General features: G+C 45.4%; 1 protein-coding gene across 3 annotated transcripts in view; it reads left to right on the forward strand.

Moving 5' to 3' along the window:
* The first annotated feature begins 1002 nt into the window (after positions 1–1002).
* Positions 1003–27547, forward strand: part of LOC308650243 (MHC class I polypeptide-related sequence B-like) — a 601646-nt gene continuing 575101 nt past the window's right edge. Inside the window, exons 1-6 of one of the 3 annotated variants that reach the window (XR_014022301.1) lie at positions 1003–1170; positions 7207–7470; positions 8218–8505; positions 9041–9355; positions 9433–9555; positions 17643–17731. Coding sequence is in view for 1 of the 3 variants with exons in the window: in XM_081296251.1 (XP_081152377.1) it covers positions 1101–1170; positions 7207–7470; positions 8218–8505; positions 9041–9355; positions 9433–9555; positions 13155–13252 (1158 nt within the window). In the remaining 2 variants the exon portion in view is untranslated. Of the gene's footprint in view, positions 1171–7206; positions 7471–8217; positions 8506–9040; positions 9356–9432; positions 9556–13154; positions 13536–17642; positions 17732–27547 lie in introns of those variants that run through there. The other 2 variants (XR_014022302.1, XM_081296251.1) reach the window with 2 other exon arrangements.

Here is a 27547-nt window from a genome sequence, read left to right on the forward strand (position 1 = left end):
TGCTGAGACTGGCTTTGAACTTGTGATCCTTCTGTCTCAGCCTTCAGAGTTGCTGGGATTACAGGTGTGTGCCACTGCACTGAGCCCCCCCCCCCTTTTTTTTGAGAAAGGGTATTGCTAATTTGCCCAGGCTGGCCTCAATTTAGTAGTGATCCTCCTACCTCTCTTTTGAGGAGCTAGGATTCCAGGCATCCACCTCTGCACCCAGCTAGTTTAACTTTAAAAAGGCATTTGTAGGGGAGACAAAGATGAAATGAACACAGGTTTTGATCTTGGAGTGGCTTGTGCTTCACTGGGGGATGGTAGTCTAGCCTGGGCTTCCTGAATCTCTTTCATCTCATGTGGTAGTGCATCAAATCCTGAGCAGTGCACCAAATCCTGCATATTAAGGAGGTTAGTTTTGGAGCTGGATGCTCCTACAACTACAGCACCAGTTGACTCATACTGAGCCTGAAGTGGCATTAGAATAATCTTCCTCACTACCATATTTTGGGCTCTACTGAAAATTCAAAATAATTCAAAATTCAAATTCTTCTTCATTATCCACTTGTTCTTACTCTAAATCATTCCCAAAGACAACCCCTTCCATCATTCCCTTAAAAAGGTCCTTCAGGTTAGGGGAATTGACTGCACTGCCAATTTTGTTCTGAAACAGGAATGTGGATCTCTGGGTTTTGAGATCACAGCTTCTACTGATGAATGATTAACCTGGGAGGAGCTGGAAAGGCATGCGCGGGGTGCTGGGTTCCATCCTCAGCACTACATAAAAATAAAACAAAGATGTAGTGTCGACCGAAAAATTAAAAAATAAATATTAAAAAAATTTCTCTCTCTCTCTCTCAAAAAAAAAAAAAAAAAAAAAAAAGCTTTAAAAAGAAAATGCGAACATGGGAGGGAAAGTCTCACACTTCCTGAACACTCCTCCAGACATACTCCTTCCTGCGACTCCTCCCTGCGCAGCTGCTACTTAAGCAACAGAGTGACAGAGTGAGGTCCGTGTTCCTCCGCTCAACCACAGGCTCTGCTCATGCGGTTTTTCCGAGCAATTTGAGTTTTTCGCCACCAGTCCGGTTTGCTGAAGGGTGGCAGACTCGCGCAGTATGGGGCTCAGCGGTGTCCGGCTGCTCCTGGCCTTCATGGTCCTGTGTGCTCCCCTGAGTGCCACAGTTGGTAAGTAGGCTCCTTGCGGACCTTCAGAGCTGTGAGACTCCAGGGCTGCGGGCTGGTTCCAGCGAGAGCTGAGCGTCTCCGGGGCTGACGCGCTCAGGTGCACGATCCCTGGGTGGAGGAGGGGTGTGGTGCGGGACTGGACGCAGCCACTTTGCCACAGAATCTCAACTCCGCTTTTCAAGGTTTCCCCCAGCCACCTTGTCCCGCGACCTACATGGGTGCTGCACCTTGCCACTTCTTTGCCCAGTGGTTGATTTTCGGACTTTTTTTTTTTTTTTTTTTTTTTTAAACTTCTGCCGCTGCCAAGCTCCCGGGGCTGTCTCCCGGGTTGCTCCCTTGAGCAATATTCAAGGGGATCGCTTCCCACCCGTGTTCGGGAACAGTTTACAGGCTTCCGAAGTCCTGTGTTCTCCCCAAGTCACTGGGGTCCTCAGTACCTGGAGTTGGAGATCTTCCTTTCTTCCTGCCAGGAGTTGGTAGGGACATGCCCACAGCCGCTGTGGGGACTGTGGCTTCACCCAATGCTCAGGGGATTACAGGCTGAAGACTTTCTGGACCAAGAGATTCTTCCTGTGATTTCTCTCAGTTCCACCTTCATTGTCCCCTGGGCTCCTGCTGCCTGGGGGAAAGGGGGTCTTCTCCCCTCTTGCACCCCCTTTACCCTAATATGAGCTTGTTCTCTAACCAGACATTCCTCGGTTCCAGCTCTCCCTCCTTAGCCTATGGTAAGGAAGCAATGAGGAGAGGGAGAAGTCCCCATAGCATTTGTGCATATGGATGGTGCTAGGAATTGGACCTAGGTCCTTGTACACCCTAGGCAGCACATGGTCAGCCTTTAAACCAGAATTGTAAAGGACATTTTCCTCTTGCTTCTGTGAGCTTCCCAGTTTTAAACCTTTCTCCCAGCAGTAAACTGTGCCTCAGGCCTCTAATCCCAGCTACTTGGGAGGCAGAGGAAGGAGGATGGCAAGTTGGTGGTCAGCCTAGGCAACTAAGTAATACCCTGTCTTAAAAATAAAATAATAAAAATAGCTAGGGATGTAGCTCAGTAGAACACACTTCTTTTTTCTTTATTTTTATTTTTAGTCATACATGACAGCAGAATGTATATAATACATACATGGAATGTACATACATCAATCATAATGTCTATTCTATTCTGTTGCCCTTCCTATAAATGGAGTCACCTTGCTGTGTAATAGAAACAACTTCAGAACTTACTCCTCCTATCTAACAAACTTTGTGCCCATTGATCAATGTCTCTCCTTTTCTATTTACTCTCACACTCCAAATCCAGCCTCTGTTAACCACTATTGTACTTTCTTCTTCTGAGTTTCAACTTTTTTATCTTTTACATTTAGGTTAAAGCATTTTTCTTTCCTTGCCTGTTTTATTTTACTTAATTCCTCTAGGTTCGTCCATGTTGTCCTATGGGACAATTACCTGTTTTTATAGGCTGAATAGTATTCCATTGTATGTGTATGTCACAGTTTTTTTTTTTTTGTTTTTTTGGTTTGCTTTTGAGTCTAGATTCTACCATATTGCCTGGACTGGTCTTGAAATTCTGGGCTCTTGTGATCTTCCCATCTCAGCCTCCTACATAGCTGGGGTTACAGGTGCCTGCCACCATTCTTGGTTAATGCCAAAGTTTTAAAATCTATTCATCTGTTTATGGACACTTAGACTGTGTCCATGTTTTGAATATTGTGAATAATGCTGCAATGAATGCTGATCTTAATTCCTTTGGGTATACATGCAGTAGTAGGAGTAGTGGGATTGCTGGATCATAGAGTAATTATGTTTTTAGATTTGTGTGTGTAGAGTACGGGTACTGAGGATTGAAACCAGGAGTACTCTACTACTGAATGAAATTCCTACCCTCCCCTCCTTTTTAAATTTATTATTTATTATTTATTTTTTTATTTTATGACAAGGTCTCCCTAAGTTGCCCAGGTTGGCCTTCAAATTGCAATTCTCCTGCCTTAGCCTCTCAAATCTATGAGATTACAGGTGTGTGCCACTCTGCCTAGCTGTTTTTAGCTTTTTGAGGAACCTCCTGTACTGTTTTCCAAAATGACTTACTAAATTACACCACCAATAGTGATCTCTTTTCTCCCCATTCTTGCTGACACTTATTATTTTTCATGTTTTGACAATAACCAATCTAATAGGTGTGCAGTGGTATCTTGTTTTAATTTGCATTTGCATTTATTCATATATCTGTTGGTCACTTGTATGTCTTTTTTTTTTTTTTTTTTTTTTTTTTTTTTTGGTACTGAGGATTGAACCCAGAGGTGCTTAGCCACTGAGCAATATCCCTAACCCTTCTAATTTTATTTTTATTTTGAGATAGGGCCTCACTAAGTTGTTTAGGGCCTGGAGAGGTTGATGAGACTGGCTTTGAACTTGTGATTCTCCTGCCTTAGGCTCCTGAGCCACTGTGATTATGGGCATGCACCACCATGCCTGGATGATTTGTAATCTATTTTGAAATCTGGTATTGTGACACCTCCAGTTTTGTTCTTTTTCTTTTTTGGTATTGGGGATTGAACCCAGGGGCACTCAACCACTGAGCCACATTCTCAGTCCTTTTTGAGACAGGGTCTCGCTAAGTTGCTTAGGGCCTTGCTAAATTGCTGAGGCTGGCTTTGAACTCAGGATCCTCCTGCCACAGCTTCCTCAGCCACTGGGATTACAGGCATGTGCCACCGCACCCAGCTAGCTTTGTTCTTTTTGGTGAAGATTACTTTGGTTATTTGGGGTCTTTTGTGGTTTCATATGAATTTTAGGACTTTTATAAATTTTTCTGGGTGGAATAACATTGAAATTGTGATAATTCTTTTCTTCCCTCCCCCCCCCCTTCTTTTCCTTTTGTGGTGCTGGATGGAACCCAGGGCCTCACACATGCTAGGAAAGTGCTCTACCATTGAGCTGCACTTCCAGCCAGATGGCCCTAAGTTTCTGATGGAGCTTGAGCTCCAGTCAGTCTTCTCTTCGTCCCCATTGCAGGGGCCCTAATGCTGACACCCACTGGCACAGTGCAGGGCATCGCGACCTCCCTGCTGTTGTCAGCATGGCACCCTCCTTCCCCCTCCAGTGCTGGCATCTGCTCTTGGCCCTCGCTCTCAATGGCCTAAACCTCACCCTTGAGAGCCCTCCACACTGCAGCCCTGCAGGTGCTGGACGGTATCTGTCCCTTTGCATCTCTCCACTGTGGGAACTTTCTCTGTTCCCAACCCCTGCCTACCTGTTATGGACCCTCACCAACTTGTATCTATCACAAGCCCCCTCTTGTGGGACCCTTACAATCACAACATCCACCCTCATCTGCCTTCATCCAGGGCACCCTCTTGTTGTCACCACCACCCAACTTCTCTGAGAGTCACCTGTACCCCATGCCTATCCTTGCTCTGTCCACTTATCTCTCTTGTCCTCCCATCTCTCCTCCCCACCCAGCCCAGAAAAAGTTTCCTGATCCATTGCTCCTTGACCTTTTTTCTCCTCTTTTCGTTGCTTGACCTCAAGGGCTCTTGTTCTCCACACCACGACACCACGTATCCCAATCCTTGTTTCCGCCACTTAGTTAGTCCTGGTATTCTTCTAGTAACGCCTCTCTCAGCAGCAGCTTCCTCCTGCGGTTTTGTTGTTGTTGTTGTTTGTTTGTTTGTGTTGGGAATTGAACCTGGGGTCTTGTGCTTGATAAGCACACACTCTACCACCAAGCTACACCCCCAGATCTTTGTATATTCTGGACATTAGTTTCTCATTAGACACATGATTTGCCAACAGTTTTTCCCATTTTAGGGGTTACCATTTCCATGGGGGGTACTTTTTGTGTGTGTATGGTGCTGGAGGTTGAACCCAGGGACACTACAACTGAGTTATATCCTTAATGCTTTTTTAAATTTTATTTTGAGACAGGGTCTCACTAAGTTGCTGAGGCTTATGTCCAACCTGCAATCCTCCTGCCTCAGCCTCCCAAGTAGCTGGGATTACAGCCATGCCCAATAGAACAATAGGTCTTGTTTTTTTTGGAGGATACCAGGGATTGGACTCAGGACTGGTCAATCACTGAGCCACATCCCCAGCCCTATTTTGTATTTTATTTAGAGAAAGGATCTCACTGAGTTGCTTAGGCCTCACTTTTGTTAAGGCTGGCTTTGAAGTTGCTATCCTCCTGTCTCAGTCTGAAGAGCCACTGGGATTACAGGTGTGTGCCACTGCACCTGGGCATGAGTCTTCTTTGTGTACAGACATATTTAATTTTGGTGAGTCCAATTTATCAAATTTTTTTTGTTTGTAGTCTGTGCATTTTTCTGTCTATGAAAACATGGTCAAACTCTAAGTCATGGAGATTATTCCCAATGTTTTCTTCTAAGAATTTTTAGTTTTAGTTTTTAAGTTTAGGTTTTAGAGTCACATTGCATTAAATTTTTTCTTTCTTTATTTGTGTGTGTGTGTGTGTGTGTGTGTGTGTGTGTGTGTGTGTGTGCTGATGGTGGTTGTGGTGGTACTGGGGATAGAAACCAGGTCTCTTTACCATTGAGCTATATCCCCAGCCCTTTTTTTATTTTATATTTTGAGACAAGGTCTAACTAAATTAATTGCTGAGGCTGCCCTCAAACTTGTGATCCTCTTACCTCAGCCTCCCAAATAACTCGAATTACAGATGTGTGCCACCATGCTTGGCTTTTGGCCTTTCTTTTTTCCTTTTTCAGTGCTGGAGATGGAACCCAGGACTTTGTCTTTGTGCATGCTAGGCAAGCACTCTACCGCTGAGTTACATCCCAGCCCTGATAATATTTTTGTATGGTTTTAGTAGAAGGTCCAACTTCCTTTGTTTGCCTGTGACAATTTAGTTTTCATAGCCCCCTTTTGTTGAAAAAAATATCAGGGTTCTTTGGGAACACTGCTGCCTGCCTTCCTCAGGGGACGATAACAGGACCATTTACCTCCCTACCTGCTTCCCCATTATGCCACTCTTGCTTTTAGACTCAGTCTACCTTTCACTTCTCTCTAGGTAACAATCCTACTCTAGACTCCTTTCTGGTTACTAACTCCAGCCCCTCTGGCCCCTCCAGCTCTACCTTGTCCATGAGGGGCCTGCACAGAGGCAGAATCTCCTCTCATCTCCCGTGCAACTTCCTGTGCTCCGCAGCCCCTCTGGCCATGAGTCCTTCCATGCTGGGTTCCTCCTGGGCCCTGGCTTGCCTCTGGCAAGCTCTGCTGTGCACCTCTGGCTCTCCTACTCCTGCCTTTCCAACCCTGCAGGCCAGCCTCTGCCCTGGATTCCCACATGTACTCTTAGGGAGCCTGTGTCCCTGCCTTGAGCCCTGGCCTACATGCCTGCCCATCTCCATTTCCCCTCCCTTCACCCCTCACTTTTCTCTCCTTCCTCTCTAGTGTCCTATTTTTGTTGTATTAGAAATTCTTGGGGCTGGGGATGTGGCTCAAGCGGTAGCGTGCTCGCCTGGCATGCGTGCGGCCCGAGTTCGATCCTCAGCACCACATACAAAGATGTTGTGTCCACAGGAAAAAAAAAAAAAAGAAATTATTCTTCTTGGTTTTTGTCCATGTGCATTTTCTTTCTTTCTTTCTTTCTTTCTTTCTTTCTTTCTTTCTTTCTTTCTTTCTTTCTTTCTTTCTTTCTTTCTTTCTTCCTTTCCTTTCCTTTCCTTTCCTTTCCTTTCCTTTCCTTTCCTTTCTTTTCTTTTCCTTTCCTTTCCTTTCCTTTCCTTTTCGGTACTGGGGATTAAACCCAGGAGTGCTTTACCACTGAGCCACATCCCCAGCCCATTTTATTTTTTTATGTTGAGACCAAGACTCACTAAATTGCTGAGACTGACTTTGAATTTGTGATCCTCCTGCCTCAGCCTCCTGAGCTGCTGGGATTACAGGTGGGCACCACCAGGTCCAGCTGTCTATGTGCATTTTCTGAATCCGCAGGGTGGTCAGGAGAGCAGAAGATTTGGGTTGAACATGGATGGTGCAGTCATTTCCAGGAAGAAGTGTCATTCATTGTTGTTTCTTCCCCAGGAGCCCACAGTCTTCATTACAACCTCACAGTGAGATGTCAAAGTGGATCTGTGCTCTCAAGGTTCTTTGCTCAGGGTCGCTTGGATGATCAGCCCTTCCTGTGCTATGACAGTGAGAGAGGCAGCGTAGTGCCCTGTGCACTATGGGCAGAAACAGTCCTGGGACCAGAGACTTGGGACACAGAGACCCAGGACTTGGCAGAGAGTGGCAAGAATCTTAGAGTGACCCTAGCCGATATCAACTTCCTGAAAGAGGAGAAAGGAGGTGAGTGTGGGCAGGGGCAAGGGTGATATGAGGATTTCTCCATGAAGGATGAGAACAGAGAGCAGGGATCTGTCCCTTTTTGTAGCATAGAGCATGGGATTGGGTTCTTTGTTTTGCAAATTTGAAGAATGAAATCCTCAGACACAAGAGTGAGAGCAAAGTAACAGAATTTATTAGTGTCATAGAAAGAAAGTGGAGCTCCCAAAGAGGAGGAATCCCAAGAGTGGGATACCCAAGAATGATTATTATCTAGGGGTTTATATGCCTCTGCGGGGTTAAGAGAGCTAGCCCCCTACCCAGTCCTGGATAAGGAACTCAGTGTCCACAAGCTTTTCAGGAAAGGAACTCTTTGGCCCAATCAGATTACTGTGCCTTTCTTGGTGGGGGTCTGGGTACCAGGAAATATATGTCTCACTATCAGCTAGTTCTTTCTTTCTTTTATTTTATTTTTCCTCTGTGCTTACACAGGAGTTGGCCTGACCTTGGTGAGGCCTGGCTTGTGTCTTATAATTTCTCAGCCCTCCTGCACAGAGAATTGCTCCTGAAGAACCCAACTTTCTTGTCTGTTCGTTTTAATCTATTTGAACTGCATTTGGTTGGGGAGGCATGCAGTGTTCTCCATGAAGCTCAGCACAGGAAGACATCAAGGGGAGCCAGGAAGGGGTCCCCTGAGGGCTGAAGTTTCATACTTGGGCAGGGAAGGCAGAGTAACCAGGGGATAGAGAAGTGACTGCTGGGCCGGGACAGGGTCTCATTCCCTCCAGGAGAGTTGGGGCTGTGAAATCCGAGAGGACAACCACACCAGGGGCTTCTGGAATTTCTACTACGATGGGGAGCCCTTCCTCTCCTATCACCCAGAGACGCGCAGCTGGACGGTGCAGCCATCCTCAGCTCAGATCTTGGCTATGAAAGTCAAGAATTCCTGGGATGCAGACGGCATTCAAAGCAAGGCTCGATGGGCCCATGTGCAGGGAACAGTTTGTGGAAGACTCTGGAGATATCTGAACTCCTGGATAGCCTTCAATGAAACTACAGGTACCCCCCATTCCCGAAGCTCCAGGGGACTCTTTGTACTATGGGACACGTGTGTTCCCTATGAGTGTGTTGTAGTCTGATTGCCCTGTCCTGATAAGCTTCTGGATAAAGACAGGAGGGTTTGGCAGCAAATGAACTATCTGGGCCATGAGCAGGAAGCAACCTGAACCTTAGGAAGCAGGGGTTTAGGCAGGAGTGGAATCCTCAATACCTGTCTGCCTACCAGCCTGTTTATCATGTAGAGCTCCCTCGTGGACCCATGACCCAGGAGAACCCCCAGCACCCCTTCTTCAGCATCAACATTTGGGAGAGAGAATGTGAGGCCACAAGCCAAGGCCTATCTTCCTGCCAGTCAAAGGATTGAGGCCCCAGACTGAGAATAGACTTGCAGAAGGTCAGGGGTCAATGAGGACTTTGGCCATAGACAGAAGAAGAGTTGAGAGAACTAGCCCTGTTCCCTCTCCCTTTATTAGAGGGGAGAGAGGTTTGAAAACATCCCTGACTTGTTCTGCTTTTTCTGCTTTTTCTTCTCCAGTGTCCCCAACAGTGAATGTAACCTGTGATGAGGTCTTGGAAGACACCATCTTTGTGACATGTTGGGCTTGGGGCTTCTATCCCCAGAATATCTCTCTGACCTGGCTTCAGGATGGGGAACCCCTGAGCCAGGACACACAGAAGTCTGGGAGTATCCTGTCCTATGGGAATGGGACCTACCAGACCTGGGTGTCCACCAGGATTCTCCAAGGACAGGAGCAGAGGTGCAGCTGTCACGTGGGACACAGCGGGAATCACATTAATGGCACTGTGTCTTGTGGTGAGCCTGGGAGTCCCAGAAGAGGTTCCCAACAAGGTGAGTCAGTGACCAGGGTGGTAAGAGGGGGGAAGCCTTGAGCTCCAGTGCCCAGAGTGTAACAAGCCTTCTTTCAGGGACTGCACTGCTGCTTCGGAGCCGATGGCCCACCATTCTGGCTGCTGTTGTTGGTGCTGTGTTCTTCTTTTGGCTCCTTTGGTGCAAGGAGAGGGGGACAACATCAGCTGCAGAGGGTCCAGGTGAGAAAAGTGGTCACTGGCTGGAGATTGCAGGGCCTGTCTTGGCTGTAGCGTCCCTCATGCCTCCCACTGCACAGAGCACAGTGGAGGTGACCAGACTTCTGGAATGGAGGGGAATGGAGGTCTGTGTATTTGTGAAGTGATGGGAGCCATGTCTCCAGCTACTCCCCTTAGCCCTGCCAAAAGCCAGGGTAGGGAATTCCCTTGAAGGTCTAGCTGCAGATCCTCTGGTTGCAGGGGCTGTGGCTTCTGCTCCTCTCTCAGGCTCCACAGGCTTGACCAGGTTATCTGTTTTGGGAATGGTGGGCTGATTAGTGTGGGCTAGATTATCATGGCCTCAGAGGGACACACATTAAGAACATCTACAATCTGGGGGATCATAGCCTTGGGGAAACTCACAGTAAAAGCATCTGTTTTAGTCAGTTTTCCCATAGCTGTTACCGAAAGACCTGACAAGAATAATTTTAGAGGAGGAAAAGTTTATCTGGAGCTCATGGTTTCAGAGGTTTCAGCCCATAGATGGCTGACTCTGTTGCTCTGGGCCTGAGATGAGGCAGAACATAATGGAAGAAGGGTGTGGAGAAGAAAAGCAGCTTAGGACACAGCCAACAGGAAGCAGAGAGAGCTTTCCCTTCACCAGGGACAAAAATATTCACCCCTAGGGACCTTCCTCCTCCACCCACACTCCACCTGCCCACAGTTACCACCCAGTTAATTCCTATCAGTGGATTAATACACTGATTATTTTAAGGCTCTTATGAGCGAGTCATTTCACCTCTGAATGTTCTAGTATTGTTTAACACATGATCTTTTTGGGGATCCCTCATATTTAAATCATAACAACATCTATGATCTGGGGCTGGGAGGCTTAGAAACTGGAGTGGAACCCCATGGGAGGTGATGCCTCTGGACCCTTCCTGACTATGTCCTCTCCCCAAGACACTCCAGCCATCATGAAGAAACCAGGAAAAAGACCCATGAGGCCTGGAGTGCCAGAGCCCAGCCTGCACAGCCTTGGGGAGGCCTGTGTAGAGCAGGTGTGGCGGTCTTCAGTGCAGCTGGTCATCTTCTGTCCTCTGTCCAGCTCCTCTAGTCCCTCCTCAGGAGCTTTCCCCTGATTGTGTCCTCTGGGTCACCTAGGATGTGCTCCCTTCTATTCCCATCACCTGGCTCCTCCTCTTGGAGTGGCTTTGCAGGTGATAGGGAGAGTAGAAAACCAGCTGTCCTTGACCATCTAGGGAGAGACACTAGCCCTTTGTGAGGCAGCTGCAGTTACTGTTTTTTTCCTGCTTCTGAGATTTTCCTGTCCAGTCCTTGGAGTCACAGTCCCTAGAGTTCAGTGTTTTGGGTCACTTGTTCTGTGCTCTGTGGGTTTCCCTTGTCCACACTGAGCTATTTTCATTTTTAGTATTTTTTTTAAATTGTAGATGGACCCAATATCTTTATTTATTTTTATGTGGTGCTGAGGATCAAACCCAGTGCGTGATGCATGCGAGGCAAGTGCTCTACCACTGAGCTACAACGTCAGCCCCATCCTGAGCAATTTTGTTTTCTCAAGATGCTCACTGCTCTGTGAATTTGGTGTGAGGGATGGTCAGAATGATTCCTCCATAATTAAGTTGCTTGAGAGGACAGGAAAAGAAAACAGGAAGTTCAGGTTTTAGCAGGGAGCCAAGGTGATGGGTGAACAGTGACAGGGTGGAGGGTGGACAGAAGCTCAAATCTTGTTTCTGCCCCTTCTGTATGGCTGGCATGGGGGCAGTAGGTGGTTTCTTATCTTTAACCTGATTTCACTGTCTCTTGGCTTCTCAAGCCTGAGGAGACTGCCCCAGAGCATGGACCCAATGAGGTGACTCCCCCAGTAGGGAAATAAGCTTTCTGCTTGCTCTTTCTCTCTACCTCGGCTTCTCCAGTAGGGCAAATAGAGGGAGTATTTGTGTGTGTGTGTGTGTGTGTGTTTGTGTGTGTGTTTGTGGTGCTGGTGATTGAACCCAGGGCCTTGTGCATGCAAGGCAAGCACTCTACCAACTGAGCTATAACCCCAGCCCAGGGGGAGTATTAATGTTGATTTCCTGTAGGCAAAAATGATTGCCTGGAATGTCACTAGGGCATTGCCAAGGAAAAGCGTTCAGAAGGTCGGTTTCTCATTTCTGCATATTTCTGCTTTAAATGTTGGGTCTCTATAAGGATGTTTCCAGTTTCAGCTGCGTGGATATGAATAATAGTTCTCTAGTGCTCATGTTATAGAAATCACATGAGTGCCCCATGTAGGATACCTGGATTGTGGCTGTGGCAGTCCCAGAGTGCAGAGTGGGCAGACAGCCTCAGGCTAAGGGTCTCAGGAAAGCCCCTAGTCTGCATTGGAAAGAAGACCCCTGTGGGCTGTGAGGACTGTGGCCTGGGTAAGTTCCTGCTAAGACTGGGGCAGGAAGACCAGGGCCACCTCAAAAGCACTGGCTCTTGGGGAGGAGCTGAATTCCCAGAGATAGGTATAATAGGGGGCAGAAGGTGGGAAAAGTGCAGATTGAGATCCTGGGCAGGTGCAGAGGGTCAAAGATTCTTAGTCTCCTATGCACTGGCTGCTCCAGGGTCAGTTGAGCAACAGATCATGTGCCACATATGTTTTTCCATGGTAGGTATGTCTGCTGGTGCCCCTGGCTTCCTGGTGGGCTCTCATTTAGAGCTATTAGCTCAGGGCTGGGAGGGAGGGATGCTGAGCTGTAGTGAGCACCTGTTGGGTGAGCACCTGCCTGTGCATGGGGAGGGGGTCTGTGAACTAAAATGAGTTGAAGTGCTGTGTGTGAGTGAGCCCCATGTCTAGACCTGGCAGGATTAGGTGCTGCCCTATCCGTGAGGCCCCTACTCTATCATGATTGATTGGGCTTGAAAGGAGGGGGCACTGAGCTTCCCTCCCAGATTTTGTCCTCAAATACTGCAGCTCTTTCACCCTTTCCATGGTGGAAACAGAGACAGGTGGTGCTGCTGATGGAGACCCAGAGAAGTCTAAGAGGGAAGGGAAATGGGATGAGAGGGAGAAAAAACTCAGGGAATTTACTTTTCTCAGAGAAAGGCCCAATCAGAGTTTTGAGGAACTGAGGAGAGAGAGGTCCTGAGGGAATAAAGAACAATATATATATATATATATATATTTTTTTTTTTTTTATATAGGCTGAACCATATATCACCATTTTTTTTTCTTTTAGAGAGAGGGAGAGAGAATTTTAATATTTTATTTTTTAGTTATCGGCGGACACAACATCTTTGTTTTTTTTTTGTATGTGGTGCTGGGGATCGAACCTGGGCCGCACGCATGCCAGGCGAGCGCGCTACCGCTGAGCCACATCCCCAGCCCCATAAAGAACAATATATATTTTAAATCTTATTGTCAGATTTTTTTTTTTAAAGAGAGAGAGAGAGAATTTTTAATATTTATTTTTTAGTTTTCGGCGGACATAACATCTTTGTTTGTATGTGGTGCTGCGTTCCCGGGCTGCACGCATGCCAGGCCAGTGCACTACCACTTGAGCCACCTCCCCAGCCCAATAAAGAACAATATTGTGCAACCAATTGAACACTGTCTGGTTCCTTCTTCCCCATAGGTCGAGAGTCTGCACGTTCCTGGATCAGCAGCAGAGGGCACCAACTGACCACAGTGGACCAGGTGCAGGCCTGTAATCCCAGAGACTGGGCAGACTGAGGCAGTAGGATTGCAATCTAGTGAGGTCCTAAGCAACTTGGTGAGACTACATCTCAAAACAAAAATTAAAGGACTGGGGATGTAGCGCAGTAGTAAAGTGCTCTTGGTTCACACCCTAATTAAAAAAAAAAAAAGTTACCACACTGGAACCTTGAAGCTGGGATTTCTGCTTCTGCTGTCAGTTCCTGGCTCTCCTGATGCATCAGGGAGCTTAGACTCTGCTGCCCTTGGCGGGGCCTGGACTCGGCTTCCTACCCTCCTCTGACTAGCACTTTCTCTCTTGGTGCCTAAGGTTCCTCTTCTCTACCATTTGGAAAGACATATTCATCAACTGTTGGGGTTGTGGGATTTAATACAGGTGAGCTGCTTGCAGCTCTGCCATACTACATATTTTATATATAAATTATTGTGAATGAATTTTATTTGTAAGTGTCCTTGTTTGCCTCCTCCCAAGAAGACTAAAATACTGGCTTTCCTTGACTGTGTAGGACCCCTCAATCCACGTCTGACTATGCATTACTTCATGTCTTCATAATTTTATACCATAAATTTTTTAGTATATATATATAAAATCATGTGTATTTGTGTGTGTGTGTGTGTGTATGTGTGTCTCATCTTTTTTATTTCATGTCTCTGGGAAGAGACAGTAAAAAAGTTAGGGAAAAGTACATGTTTGTCTCCATGTCTGACAGAGCATAAAAAAAAAATCCACCCCCATTCTCAAAGTTTGCTGTGACCAAAAGATTCACAACAAGAGAGGGCTGGACCTGAGGGCAGGGCCACCTGGGGCCAATATTCAGAGCTGACTCTGTGGTTTCTTCTGCCTTGAAGAGCTGGAGCCCTCATGTGATGACTCAGAATTGAAGGGTGTTTGGTTCTTAAAAATTCATCATTGGTGTCCAAAGACCTGGCTACATGGCACAGAAAAATTACAGTGGAAATGAGCTTATTAAAGCAATGCCCCTAGGGACCTAGTTCCATTGAAAGCACTATTGTGCCCTGATGTATGCAATAGAGCAGGACAGTGATCACAAGAACCCCCTCCCAGGTTTGTATGGTGTTGTGGTTTAGATATGAGGTGTCCTCCAAAGAGGTGAGATAGTGCAAGAAAGTTTAGAGGTTCAACAATTTGGTTATGAGAACCTCAACCTTAACCTATTTGATTTTTCGGTTAGTTAGTTTTTTGAGTTCTTTATATACCCTAGAGATTAGTGCTCTATCTGATGTGTGTGGGGTAAAGATTTGCTCCCAGAATGTAGGCTTTCTGTTCATCCTACAAATTGTTTCTTTTGCTGAGAAGAAACTTTTTAGTTTGATTCCATCCCATTTATTAATTCTTGGTTTTAATTCTTGTGCTATAGGAGTCTTATTAAGGAAGTTGGGGCCTAATCCCTCATGATGAAGATTAGAGCCTGCTTTTTCTTCTATTAGATGCAGAGTCTCTGGTTTAATTTCTAGGACCTTGATACATTTTGAGTTAAGTTTTGTGCATGGTGAGAGATATGGGTTTAATTTCATTTTGTTGCAAATGGATTTCCAGTTTTCCCAGCACCATTTGTTGAAGATGCTATCTTTTCTCTAGTGCATGTTTTTGGCAACTTTGTCTAATATAAGATAATCATAATTTTGTGGGTTAGTCTCTGTGACCTCTATTATGTACCATTGGTCTACCAGTCTGTTTTGGTGCCAATGCCATGCTGTTTTTGTTACTATTGTTGTGTAGTATAGTTTAAGGTCTAGTATAGTGATGCCACTTGCTTTGCTCTTCCTGCTAAGGATTACTTCAGCTATTTTGGGTCTCTTATTTTTTCAGATGAATTTCATGATTGCTTTTTCTATTTCTATGAGGAATGCCATTGGGATTTTGATCAGAATTGTATTAAATCTGTATAGTGCTTTTGGTAGTATGGTCATTTTGATAATATTAATTCTGCCTATCTAAGAGCAAGGTTGATCTTTCCATATTCTAAGGTCTTCTTCTATTTCTCTCTTTAGGGTTTTGTAGTTTTCATTGTATTGATCTTTCACCTCTTTCAATAAGTTGATTCCCAAGTATCTTATTTTTTAGAGGTTATTATGAATGGGGTAGTTTTTCTCATTTCCTTCTCAGAGGCTTTGTCACTGAAATACAGAAATGCCTTTGATTTATGGGTGTTTATTTTATATCCTGCTCCATTGCTGAATTCATTTACTAATTCTAGAAGTTTTCTGGTAGAGTTTTTTGAGTCTTCTAGGTATAGAGTCATATCGTCAGCAAATAGTGCTAATTTAAGTTCTTATTTTCATATGCATATCCCTTTGATTTCTTTCATCTGTCTAATTGCTCTGGCCAGTGTTTCAAGAACTATGTTGAATAGAAATGGTGAAAGAAGGCATCTCTGTCTTCTTCCACTTTTTAGAGGGAATGCCTTCAATTTTTCTCTGTTTAGAATGATGTTGGCTTGAGGCTTAGCGTAGATAGCCTTTACGAAGTTGAGATATGCTCCTGTTATCCTTAGTTTTTCTAGTGTTTTGGACATAAAGGGGTGCTGTATTTTGCCAAATGCTTTTTCTTCATCTATTGAGATGATCATATGATTCTTATCTTTAAGTCTATTGATGTGATGAGTTACATTTATTGATATCTGAATGTTGAACCAACCTTGCATCCCTGGGATGAATCCCAATGATCATGGTGCACAATCTTTTTGATATGTTTTTGTATTCAATTTGCCAGAATTTTATTCAGAATTTTTGCATCTATGTTTATTAGATTGGTCTGAAGTTTTCTTTCTTTGATGTGTCTTTGCCTGGTTTTGGGATTAGGGTGATATTGGCCTCATAGAATGCGGTTGGAATTACTGTCTCTTTTTCTATCTCCTGAAATAAATTGAAGAGTATTGGTGTTAATTCTTCTTTAAAGGTCTTGTAAATTTGACTGTGTATCCATCCAGTCCTGGGCTTTTCTTGGTTGGTAATATTTTGATGGCTACTTCTATTTCCTCACTTGATATTGTTCCGTTTAAATTGTGTATATCTTCCTGACTCAATCTAGGCAAATTGTACGACTTAAGAAATATGTCAATGGCTTCAATGTCTTCTATTTTATTGGAGTATAAGATTTCAAAATAATTTCTAATTATCCTCTGTATTTCTGTAGTGTCTGTTGTGATATTACATTTTTCATTACATATGCTGGTAATTTGAGTTCTTTCTCTCTCTTCGTTAGCATGGCTAAGGGTCTGTCAATTTTATTTATTTCTCAAAGAACCAACTTTTTGTTTTGTCAATTTTTTTTTCAATTGTTTCGATTTCATCTCTAATTTTAATTATTTCTTGTCTTTTTACTGTTTTGCTGCTGATTTTTTTTTTTTTGTCTAGGGCTTTGAGATGAAGTGTGAGGTCATTTATCTGTTGACTTTTTCTTCTTTTAAAGAATGATCTCCATGCAATGAATTTTCCTCTTACTACTGGTTTCATAGTGTTCCAGAGGTTTCACTATGTTGTGTCTATGTTCTCATTTACCTCTAAGAATTTTTTAATCTCCTCCTTGATGTCTTCTGTGACCCATTGTTGATTCAGTAGCATATTGTTTAGTCTCTAGGTGATGGCAAAATTTTTATTTTTTAAATTTTTTCATTGATTTTTAATTTCTTTCCATTATGATCTGATAAAATGCATGGTAATATCTCTACTCCTTTGTATTTGATAATTGTTGCTTTGTGGCATAGTATATGGTCTATTTTAGAGAAGGATCCATGTGCTGCTGAGAAGAAAGTTTATCTGCTTGATGCAGGTTGAAATATATATATCTTTTGAAACCACAGAATGTCCTCTGTGCAGGGACCACTCTGACCTTGTAAGAACAATAATGGAGAAAATCTCCTCTGTTGCTGACACAGTGTGGGGACTCACACAGGAGAACAAGACCAGAATTCACTTACAAGAACAAGAACAGGCATAATCCTCCCTAGGAACTAGGAGACAGGAAACACAAAGGATGAGGGAGGCCTGACCTGGCCACAGGAAGCCCTTGATACCCAGGGTCTGGCTTACAGGAGAAGGCTCTGGTGATGTCTGAGTCTCAGTGACCAGAGGTCTGGTGGGACAAGGTTCTCTGAGAGGGCCAAGGACAAGGGAGTACAGAAGATGACCAAGCTAAGGACAAACCACATCAAAGTCCTGCATGGCCTGAGCACTAACTGGGCACAGCTCTGTCCACACTGGGCTCCTCACAGCCTTCTCCTATTTGCAGATACAGCTGATTACGAACAGCAAAAACAGATTCTAGAAGTTTCTTGGTGTTTCCATTTATTTCCTCTCTCTAATTTGGAATTTTCTCTTTATTAACCAATCAACCCATTGGGTCAAGATTTTGAAAAACCATTTATATTCTGATTCTTATATTCAGGTTGGAAGTAAGAAGTTGTGACTCAGGGCACAGTGATGTTGAGAGAGGGATGGAGTCAACCCAGCCTCACCTCTGCTGAAACAGGAAAGGTGAGTGGGCAAGGGACAGTGTGGGGACAGGGGTTCTGTGCACTGGTTTCAGCTCTGCACATTATGCCAATAGGATTGTGGATGGCCTAATAATCCATTACAGAATGGGACTCCCAGGTTCTTCTAGTCACAAAGGCTTGAACAAATCTTGTGTTGCTCAGTCCCACACAAGGCAGCTGTCTCTGCTATAGAACAAAAGTGTCATGAACAAAATCAGGGCAGTTGCTCAAAGGGACAACATTCTGAAGAACCCAGCATTCACCCAGAAATCCAAAATAATTCCCACAACCTTCTCCATTTCCTGGACCCCACCCTTTCTACCATATTGGGCCCTCCAGAGTCTCACCTTTATTTTTTTTTATTTTATTTTTTTTAAAGAGAGAGTGAGAGAGGGGAGAGAGAGAAGAGAGAGAGAGAGAGAGAGAGAGAGAGAGAGAGAGAGAGAGAGAGAATTTTTAATATTTATTTTTTAGTTCTCGGCGGACACAACATCTTTTGTTGGTATGTGGTGCTGAGGATCGAACCTGGGCCGCACGCATGCCAGGCGAGCGCGCTACCGCTTGAGCCACATCCCCAGCCCGAGTCTCACCTTTATAGGGCTAGAGAAGCATCAGAGTGCTGGGCACTGTCATTACCTGGGCAGAAAAATGACATGATAGGGTAAAAATCTAGAAGATATGTGAATAATGGGGAAATTATGGGTTAGGTGAGCTCTTCCATGTGCTCCCATCTTCACTACCACATGGGTCTCAGGGACAACACCCTCTGATCAGTTACTTACACCCTTAAGCATAGCTTCCTTCTTTTCTCCCTATGAGAAGAAAACAACCTGTGTGTACCAGGGAGGAGGCAGAGCTAGGAGGGCTTGAGGAATCCCCTAGGCCTGGATCCCAGGAAAGGTTCCTGAACTGTGACTGCAAACCCTAGGAAGGACCAAGAGGTATGAGGACAGGAGATGTGTAGATGGTGCAATCAGTGCTGCCAGGAACCCAGGAAGAGTGGGAGTGAAGTGGGTGGGGGGCTGAGTGTTGGGGACATCTTGGGAAGAAGGGTCCACATTGATGGCACTCAGAGGGAAAAAGAGGTATCAGGGGCTCATTGAGACAGAAAAGGGGTAAAGGGACTAGAAGGATGAGACAGAGGGGAGAGGAAGGAGCCAAAGGCAGAGGTAAGCACAGGGAGAGGATGATTTGAGGCAGCACCTGGGCTGGTTGCCATTGAGGTACGCCTTGCCCAGCCACATCCTGCCTCCCTTATGGGTAGTTCTCTTCCTGTTCCCTTTCCCTCCCAACCACTCACTCACCTGCCTATGGCTTTATCAGGGCCAGAATCCCTGAGAATAGCAGAAGCAGGTTCAGTACAATATGAACCCTTGGTATTTGGGGAGACTCTGTGTTCTAGCTCATCCATAGAGACTTTATAATACAGAAGTGCAGTGATACTTATTGTCCTCTTTAGGAAACTGACATTCAGTGGGAACAAGAACAGCAACTGTGTCTTGAGTGTCCAGCAGAAGGACAGCTGTAGAATAATAGAAAGTTATGAGAGTTGGCAAAACCAGAAACTTCCATAAACTCACAGGAATAACACATAGATCATCAGTATGGAGCCGAGGTGGTGGGAGAAGCTGGACTAAGCTGGAATAAGTATATCATAATAATATATAATACTGTAGATCATAGATCATAATAATGTATATCATAATAATAATAGCACATAAATGGAAGTGATTTGTTTGTAAAGTCCTTCAAGACAGAGTTGCCAAGATGGGTTTGAACTCACTAGCATTGTATTAGGGAAAAGCACTGTTCCAAGAAAAAGAGAAAGGAGCCAGAAATTCCTGGGAAATCTTCAGACAGAGGTATAATCAGACCCTGAGGGATGGGTAGAGGGAGATGAGCTTCTAGGATGGGTCCTAGACCACAGGCAACCTAAAGAAACCGCAACCAGGACATAGAATTGTCCTGTCTATGATGGCCATCAGAGGAGTCCTGTGCCTTCCAGGAACAGCCTGCCTCTGTGTCCCTGCAGTTACCAGTTGTGTTCATCACTTTTCTGTAACAGTACCAAAGTACCTGTGGCAATACACTTTAAAAGTAAAAAGGGTTATTTTGGTTCCATTTTGGGACTTTGACTATTGGCCTTGTTGTTTTGGGCCTGTGGCAGCACAGTTCATCATGGCAGGTGTGCATGACTGAGGAAGCCTTTAACCTCAGGGGGGCAGAGAGAGTAGGGCATGGTTCTTGAATTCCTTCTAGTGACATGTCTCTAGGAGCCAGAAGACCACCTTCTAGGCCCCACCTCTTCAGGTTTCCACCACCTTCCCATTGTGCCAAGCTGGAGAGTTCGCCTTGAACACATGGCCTCCTGTGGGACATCCCAGGTCCAAGCTCTACCACCAGTCGTTGGCCTCAGCAGCCCTGGTAAGCAGGGCCTCTGCACCAGTGCTGCCCTGGGTCTCAACATGGAGCAGGGCTCTTGGCAGACTTCCTGGGGGTGTGACCCAGACCTTCCTGAGATATCTGGGATTTTGGAAATCAAACCCTGGAAGGCAAGGTAGTACAGGGGTTAGTCCCAGTTAAAATGGGACAAGGAGCACCAGGGGGCACCCATGTGGATCACTGGGATTCATATACATCCCTCCTGTCCTCACTGAGTGACAGCAGCCCTCCCTCCTGGGGAGATCAGGGTCCATCACTACTGGCAGGAGAGGGAGTTGAGGGTGCCCTCTACTCCTTGCTGCTCTCTGCGGTCATACTATTCAAACCTCCCCTGTGGCCATAGCAAGGTATATTTCAATGGCACCATGTGACCCTTGTTGGGAATGTTCCCCTTCAGGAAATCAGGACCTCATATCCTGCAGGGGCCAGAGCAGAATAGATGAAAAATACAAGATGCCCAGTGGGTGAATCTAAGTGATGGTAAATTGAGCCACTCCTTGTTTTGACCCTATGGTTGGACCCTTATGTTCTTTCCATTGAGAACATGGTCCCATAGAGGGTGTTTCATTTTATTATTCAATAAACATGTGGCATCTTGAAAGAAGGCAGTTTGTCCCTTCAGAGGGTTTCCTCAAAGCTGGTGCTCAGGTGATCCTCAGGTGCTCAGGCCCATCTGGCATTGTGTGTGACTGGCAGCCCCTGCATGATGCAGATTGTGACATGATCTTTGGGTCCCAGCATCATGGCCTGGGATGTATCTGCTTTACTGTGAGTAGTGTCTTGGTCAGATACTGGACTGAGAGTGGTTTGGATTCTGTAGATCTGTCAAGTAGATGTCCCTTGATAGTGGTGCATGCTGGCTGAGGTCTGAGTCCAGGAGGAATAAACTGACACATGAAATCGGTGTTTATCCCTAGAAGGATGCACCTTGTGGCCTTCCAGGATGCAACTGGCTCAGTGTAATCAATTTGTCACTTAGGTCTACTTGGTCACCTAAAGAAATTGAGGCATTTGGGGGTCAGTATTTGTTTTAGTCAGATTTTTTCACTGCAGCAACAAAAAGACCTGCCAAGAATTTGAGAGAAGGGAAGTTTGTTTTGAGGTTCATGGTTTTAAAGGTTTCAGTCCACAGACAGCTGGCTCCATTGCTCTGTCCTAGATTTTTTTTCTTTGTACCAGGGATCAAACCCTGGGGTGCTTAACAACTGAGCCACATACCGAGCCCATTTTGTATTTTAGAGACAGGACCTCCCTGAGTTACTTTGAGTCTTGTTATTTGCTGAGGCTGGCTTTGAACTCATGATCCTCCTGCCTCATCCTTCCAAACTGCTGAGTACAGGTGTGAACCACTGTGCCTGGCTGCTGTATGCCCTAGTTGAGGCAGGACATCATGATGGATGGGTGTGATGGAGGGAAACAGTTCAAGACATGAAACCAGGAAGCAGAGAGAAACAGTTCCCCTCACCACAGATAAAATATACACTCCAGAGGCACATCCCCAATGACTCACCTCCTCCGTCCACATCCTACCTCCTATAATTACCATGCAGTTAATCACTATTAGTGGATTAATACTCTGGTTAGGTTAAGGCTCTCATAACCCAATCATTTCACCTCTAAACTTTGGCTCATATAATTTTGAGAATCATCTCATATCTGAATCACAATAGTATGAATCCCTAATGCTGAGAGTTTTGATGTTGAGAGGTGGCAGCAGCTGGATCATGCTTGTTATGTGGAATTGGTGCTTCTGGGTCCAAATGTAGGATCCATCTCTGCCACTATGGTTGCACCACTCATGTGCCTATCATTCCAGTCCTGGGTGGTACTAATTCAACCTGGGATGAATACTAATGTGATAGTCAGCTTTCTGATACTGTAACAAAGTACCTGAGATAATCAACTTTCTTGAAAAGAGGAAAAGTTAAATTTGGTTCACTGTTTCAAAACTTTCAGTCTCTAGTCAGAAGTCTCTGTTGCTTTTGGGCCTGTTGTGAGGCAGAAAATGATGGTGGGGAGCACCTAGCTGAGGAAGCTGCTCACCTCATGGCAGCCAGGAAGCAAAGAGAGAGACAGGATAGTACCCAGATCCCAATATCCACTTCAAGGACACACACCCAAGTCTTAGTTTCCTTCTAGTAGGTCCCACCTCCTCAAGGTTCCACCAACTTCATGTAGTGCCAAGGGCTGGGGAACAGGTCATTAACACATGGGCCTTTGGGACATTCCAAATTGTAACAGTTGGATCATGGCAGTTTGTCTACTTGGTTATCCAGAGCCACTTCAGGGTAGATGTTCTCTGCTGGGTGTCACCATGAGATTCAGACTCAAGCCCAGATGTACCTTTTCCATGTTCTGATGGACTGCCCCAGACCTGTACAGTGTGACCTAGTGAGCTGCACAGAACACAGTCCATGTTGGCCATTGTCACCCTTTGGTTCTTTTTAAAATTAATTAATCTGCTATAATTTTTATACATAACAGCAGAATGCTGGTTCGTTGTACACAAATGGAGCACAACTTTTCATTTCTCTGGTTGTACATAAAGTAGAGTCACACCATTCGTGTCTTCATACATGTACCTAGGGTAATGATGTCCCTGTCATTCCACCATCTTTCCTACTCCCATTCCCCTTCCCTTCCCTTCCCTCCCCTTTTTCCTATCCAAAGACTCTATGGTTCTTTAGTGTCCAATGGTCAAGCATTCTGTCTCACCAGGGCTCAGTAACACACCATAGATTGCCTTGAGAGGGGCACATTTCTGTGTGTGGAAAGCATGCCCCACCCCCCGCCGACTCCAGGGCCCTTGATAGTGCTTCTACTCCTGTGCTTGGTCAGCTCCATCCTGCGTCTCTCCAACCACTGACACCCCAGCACCATGAGGTCTGAGAGCTGGTGACTAACCCACCATGTCCTACAACTGCTGCAGTGTCCATTCCTGTCCAGATTCCTTATGAAGCTGGCCTCCTATATCACCCAGAGTGTGGCCCAGACATTGCACTTTGGTGTGGAATGTGATGTTGTCAGAACCTAAAGAGACCATGCGGCATCCTGCTTCCTTCCCTGCAGTGAGAGGTGTCAGGTGCAGCAGCTGGTCCTGTACTGTGGAGGGGACATCTCTGCTTTCTTTAACAACTGGACCCCTAAATGACACTGAAGGGGCCACTCCTGAATGTCTGACAGGTTTATCTTCCACCTTCTGGGGTATGTGGGCTCCAGGGCACTTTCCCCCTCTTGCTCATCCATCCCAGGCAGCATGATGTTGGATGAAATGAACTGACTTCATATTCTATGGGATGTGCATCCAGTCCAGACTCTTAACATCATCCTAGAGGGCAGGGATGGTAAGGCTGTGGGTATGTGGGTGTTAGTGTCAACTCAATCCCAGTGCATTGACACTCCCCAGCATCCTGCCTATTTCTCTCTCCCCATGTAGTCTCCTGAGTTAATAGTGTTCCTTGGTAGAAGGACTGAGGGAATCAAGGCCACATGTCCTTGTCTTGGTGTTCTAGGCTCTTGCTTCCTTTGTATGTGGACACCTCTTCAGTCATTGGGTTCTGAATCTGAATTTGGAATTGAGATGGAATCATGACTATATTGGTTCAAGCACTTTCAAGCCTCCTGCTTTTTGGTTTCATTTTTACTGCAGATGTTGAAGAGTCCCCTTGAAGGTCACCTGTCTGTTTGAACCCAGGTCCACCACCCTCCATGAACCTCCATAGTCCCTTGCAGATCCAGATCATCCTTGGTTGCTGCTGTCAGGTTGCTGTGGTGCGCATGCCCTCTGAATTGTTCTGGTTAACTGTCACCACCAGGTCTCCAGTCCTTTACCGCCAGACCCTCCCTTGGATATTAATGTGTCCATCCCTGGGACCACCTTTTCTACCTTCATCTCAGCCTGCAGAGGAAAGCACCCCACCTTTTTACTGAAGCAGGCCCTTGTCACCAGCACATTCCTTCAGGCTTTGGTGACAGATGTCCTCTGGGAAAACACTCTAGTGTGCCTCATGGTATCACAGAATCTCACCATTCCACACACCCTCTTCCTCAGCCTCTGTATTCCATCCTCCATAGTCCCAGTGTGCATGTCCACACTATAGGATGTCAGTTGAACAATGAATGTTGTTCCCAAGTAAGAGATAAATTTGAGTATCTAAGCCAGGTCCACCTGCTGAGGGGTGGACATCAGGTTTCCTAGTCTTTACAGAGCTCAGAGAGCCACAGAAATTACCACAACCCAAGTGGCTTTAGGTAGCTCCATTTATGACCTCACAGTTATGTAGGTTCCAAGTTCCCCAGGAGTCTCAAAGGGTCAAGGTGTCAGCAGGTCTGCGTCTCTGACTGAAGGCTCTGATGTGGAATGTGCTTCCAGGCTCCTTTAGGGTTTTGTAAGAATTCAGTTCCCTGCAGATGTTGTCTGTGGTCCCTGTCTCATTGCTGACTGTCATGCGGGAAACAATTTTAACTTCTCTAACTTCCTCACAGGTGTCCCCTACAGCACATCTCATCCTTCTTACACTGGAACCTCTGATGTCCCTTCTGCTGCATCCCCTCCACCTGCCTCTCCTGTAGCATCTCTCTGACTCCAGCCAGAGATGGGTCTCTACTTGGAAGTTTATTGTTATTTGATTGGGCCACACAGAGAGTCCAGGACAATCTCCCCATTTTCAGATTAATTACATCAGTAATGTCCCTTCTTCCATTGGAGAAAAACTATTCAGTGTCCTAAGGATAAGGGCCTGGGCATCTTTGGGAACTATTCTGCAGTCCCCACAGCTTCTGGTATTGAAATCAATGATGAGGAAGGAAACAGCACTTCTGAGAGGGAAGAGCAGAGTCCAGAAATGGGGAAATTGCCTGGGGTCCCTGGGAGTGCTTACAATTAGGGGGTTCCCATCTTATGACAGGCTAGGGGATAGTGGGAAAGGGGGAGCAGAAAGGTTTGAGAACCTCAGTGTAGAGCAAGGAGACCACCCCAGCTGCTGGCCCAGGGGTACATGATCCTTAGGGAAACCCCCATGGTAGGGGACTTCAGAGGGCCCATGTCCTCCAGGAGACCATATTTCTGTTAGAGCTGGGGAGAAAGGACATCCTGAGAGCACTTTGGAGCTTTTTCATAAGCTGAGAATTCCAGGGGGTACCAGGGAAAGACTCCAGGAGTTGGGGAGAGGGTGTGAGAGGAGAGAGAACAGGGGTGTGCATAGCCTTATGAGGATGACAGTGCAGATGTTGAAGTGGACCTGGCATGGCTAACCAAACAGGGAAGGGACACAGGAGGTTAGTCCTGGAGGATTCAGGGCAGACAGGTGGGCAGGGAGAGGGGCAGGTGCGGGAGCAGGTGGGACTGGGCCTTGGCTCTCTAGATGGAGACGAGGTCTGGGTTGTTGGGTCATAGTGCCATTGTGGAACATTTTTAGCCCCCTACCCTTGGTGTGGAGTGTCTGAGGGTGGAGGGTGTGGGAGGCTGTGCATGATTCACTCCTCACCCCACAGCTCAGGTCTGCTGGCACCTGCTAGAGGTGCCTATTCTGGGCATCAAGGATGACTCTGGCACAGATCCCTCTTCTGCCTGCTGACAGGGACAAAGGCCCAGGGGAGACAGAGGCTGTGATCTTGCCCTGATAGTCCCAGTGTGCATGTCCACACTATAGGATGTCAGTTGAACAATGAATGTTGTTCCCAAGTAAGAGATAAATTTGTTTAAAAATCTTAGTGAACAGGGTATTCCCAAGAATGTAGTCTCAAAAAACTGAGAAATAAGAAGTAGAGAAGATGTTTCACTTTTCTCTTGTGCTGGGTGTGGTTCTGAAGGGACAGGGACTGCTCCTGATCATGCTTACAAATGCAAAACATGTGGGGAACAATTGTGAAATTTTTATACTTTGTCATTGAATAATATTAGGAAATTATAGTAATTTTCTTTGGTGTCATGACCGTATTACTATTGAAAGAAAAATGTCATTTCAAAAGAGATGAGCCCTGACTTATTTAGGAATGAGTGTCACAATATTGGCATTGATTATCTAGTGTTTCAACAAGAACTGTACAATCATAATTTTTTATATTCATAAAGCAAGTGTGACAAAATTTTGAACTAATTAGGTCTACAGTCAACATTGTACTATTTATTTAAAGTCTGGAATCTTTGATCATTTTCATGTAATTTGGAGATAATTTTATACTTCCTAATCATGTGGTAAATGTTCACAATGTAATACTAAAAAAAGAAAAATTAAATTTCAAGAGTACATGTGTGTGAGCCAGGATGGTGGTGCACACCTATAAACCCAGCTACTCTGCAGGCTGAGGCAGGAGGATGGCAAGTTCAAAGCCAGCCTGGGCAGCTTAGTGAAACACTGTCTCAAAATTAAAATTTAAAAGAAGGAGTATAGCTCAGTGGTACAGCACCCATGGGTTTAAGTACAAACAAAACAAAAAGAAAAGAAAAACAAAACGGAAAAAAAAAGTCTGTTTTGAGAATGCCTCAATTGAGAGTGTGTTAGTGTTTATCAGCGTCATATTACTACAGTTCAATATCTGAGGCAACTAATTTACACATGAAAATATTTACTCAGGTCACAATTTGGAATGGTCCAAATCCTGCACCTGTACCAGCTCAGTTCTGGGGAGAACAGTGTATGGTGGCCTGCCATGGTGTGAGCATGTGACAGAGCTAATCTATTACATCAGCAGCTGGGCAGCAGAGAGAGCCTGGGGTCATGCCCCCAAATCCCTCTGTGATCTAAGAACTTCCCACTGGTCCCAGCTCTTAAAGGCTCTCAGCATCTGCAATAACAAGACTTTATGTAAGGACCTGTGGATGACACACAGACACATATCAAAATCATGGCAGACCACATGTGTGTGCCAGTTTGTCAGTCTGTGGATATTTGTTCATCCATTCAATCTGCATTTTTTTTTTTTTTTTTTGCAAATGACAGAGATGTTCAGGTATCAAGTTTTTAAAGATCCTTCATGACTTTTCAGAGGGCATACAGGGGAAATTTTACTCAGTCTCCAGGGCCTCAGGGACCCTATCACAGATGAATCTCTCCTGAAAAAAAAATGCAAGAAAAGTTATGCAAATGCTTTTTCCTTGCTGCATTAAGGAGCATCACAAAGCATTCAGACCAGAGGAAATAATTTCTGTTTTTAAGCTTTCTGGGCTGTTGCCATCAGGGGCTGGTGGAAGGGGTGGCAGATAGAAGACAGAACTTTCAGGCAGGGCACAAGGGCTCCTGAGCTCTCTCCTGTCCTTCAGTCTCTGCCACTTCCAGGACCTGGATGCCCGTGCAGTCCAGTGTTAAAGAACTTCATCCACAGCTCACTCCCAGCTCCAGGGTGACCTCCCTGACTAACTCACAGCCCAGTCCTC

Source organism: Spermophilus citellus (assembly GCF_964194105.1).
Source record: "Spermophilus citellus genome assembly, chromosome: 5".
NCBI lineage: Eukaryota > Metazoa > Chordata > Mammalia > Rodentia > Sciuridae > Spermophilus > Spermophilus citellus.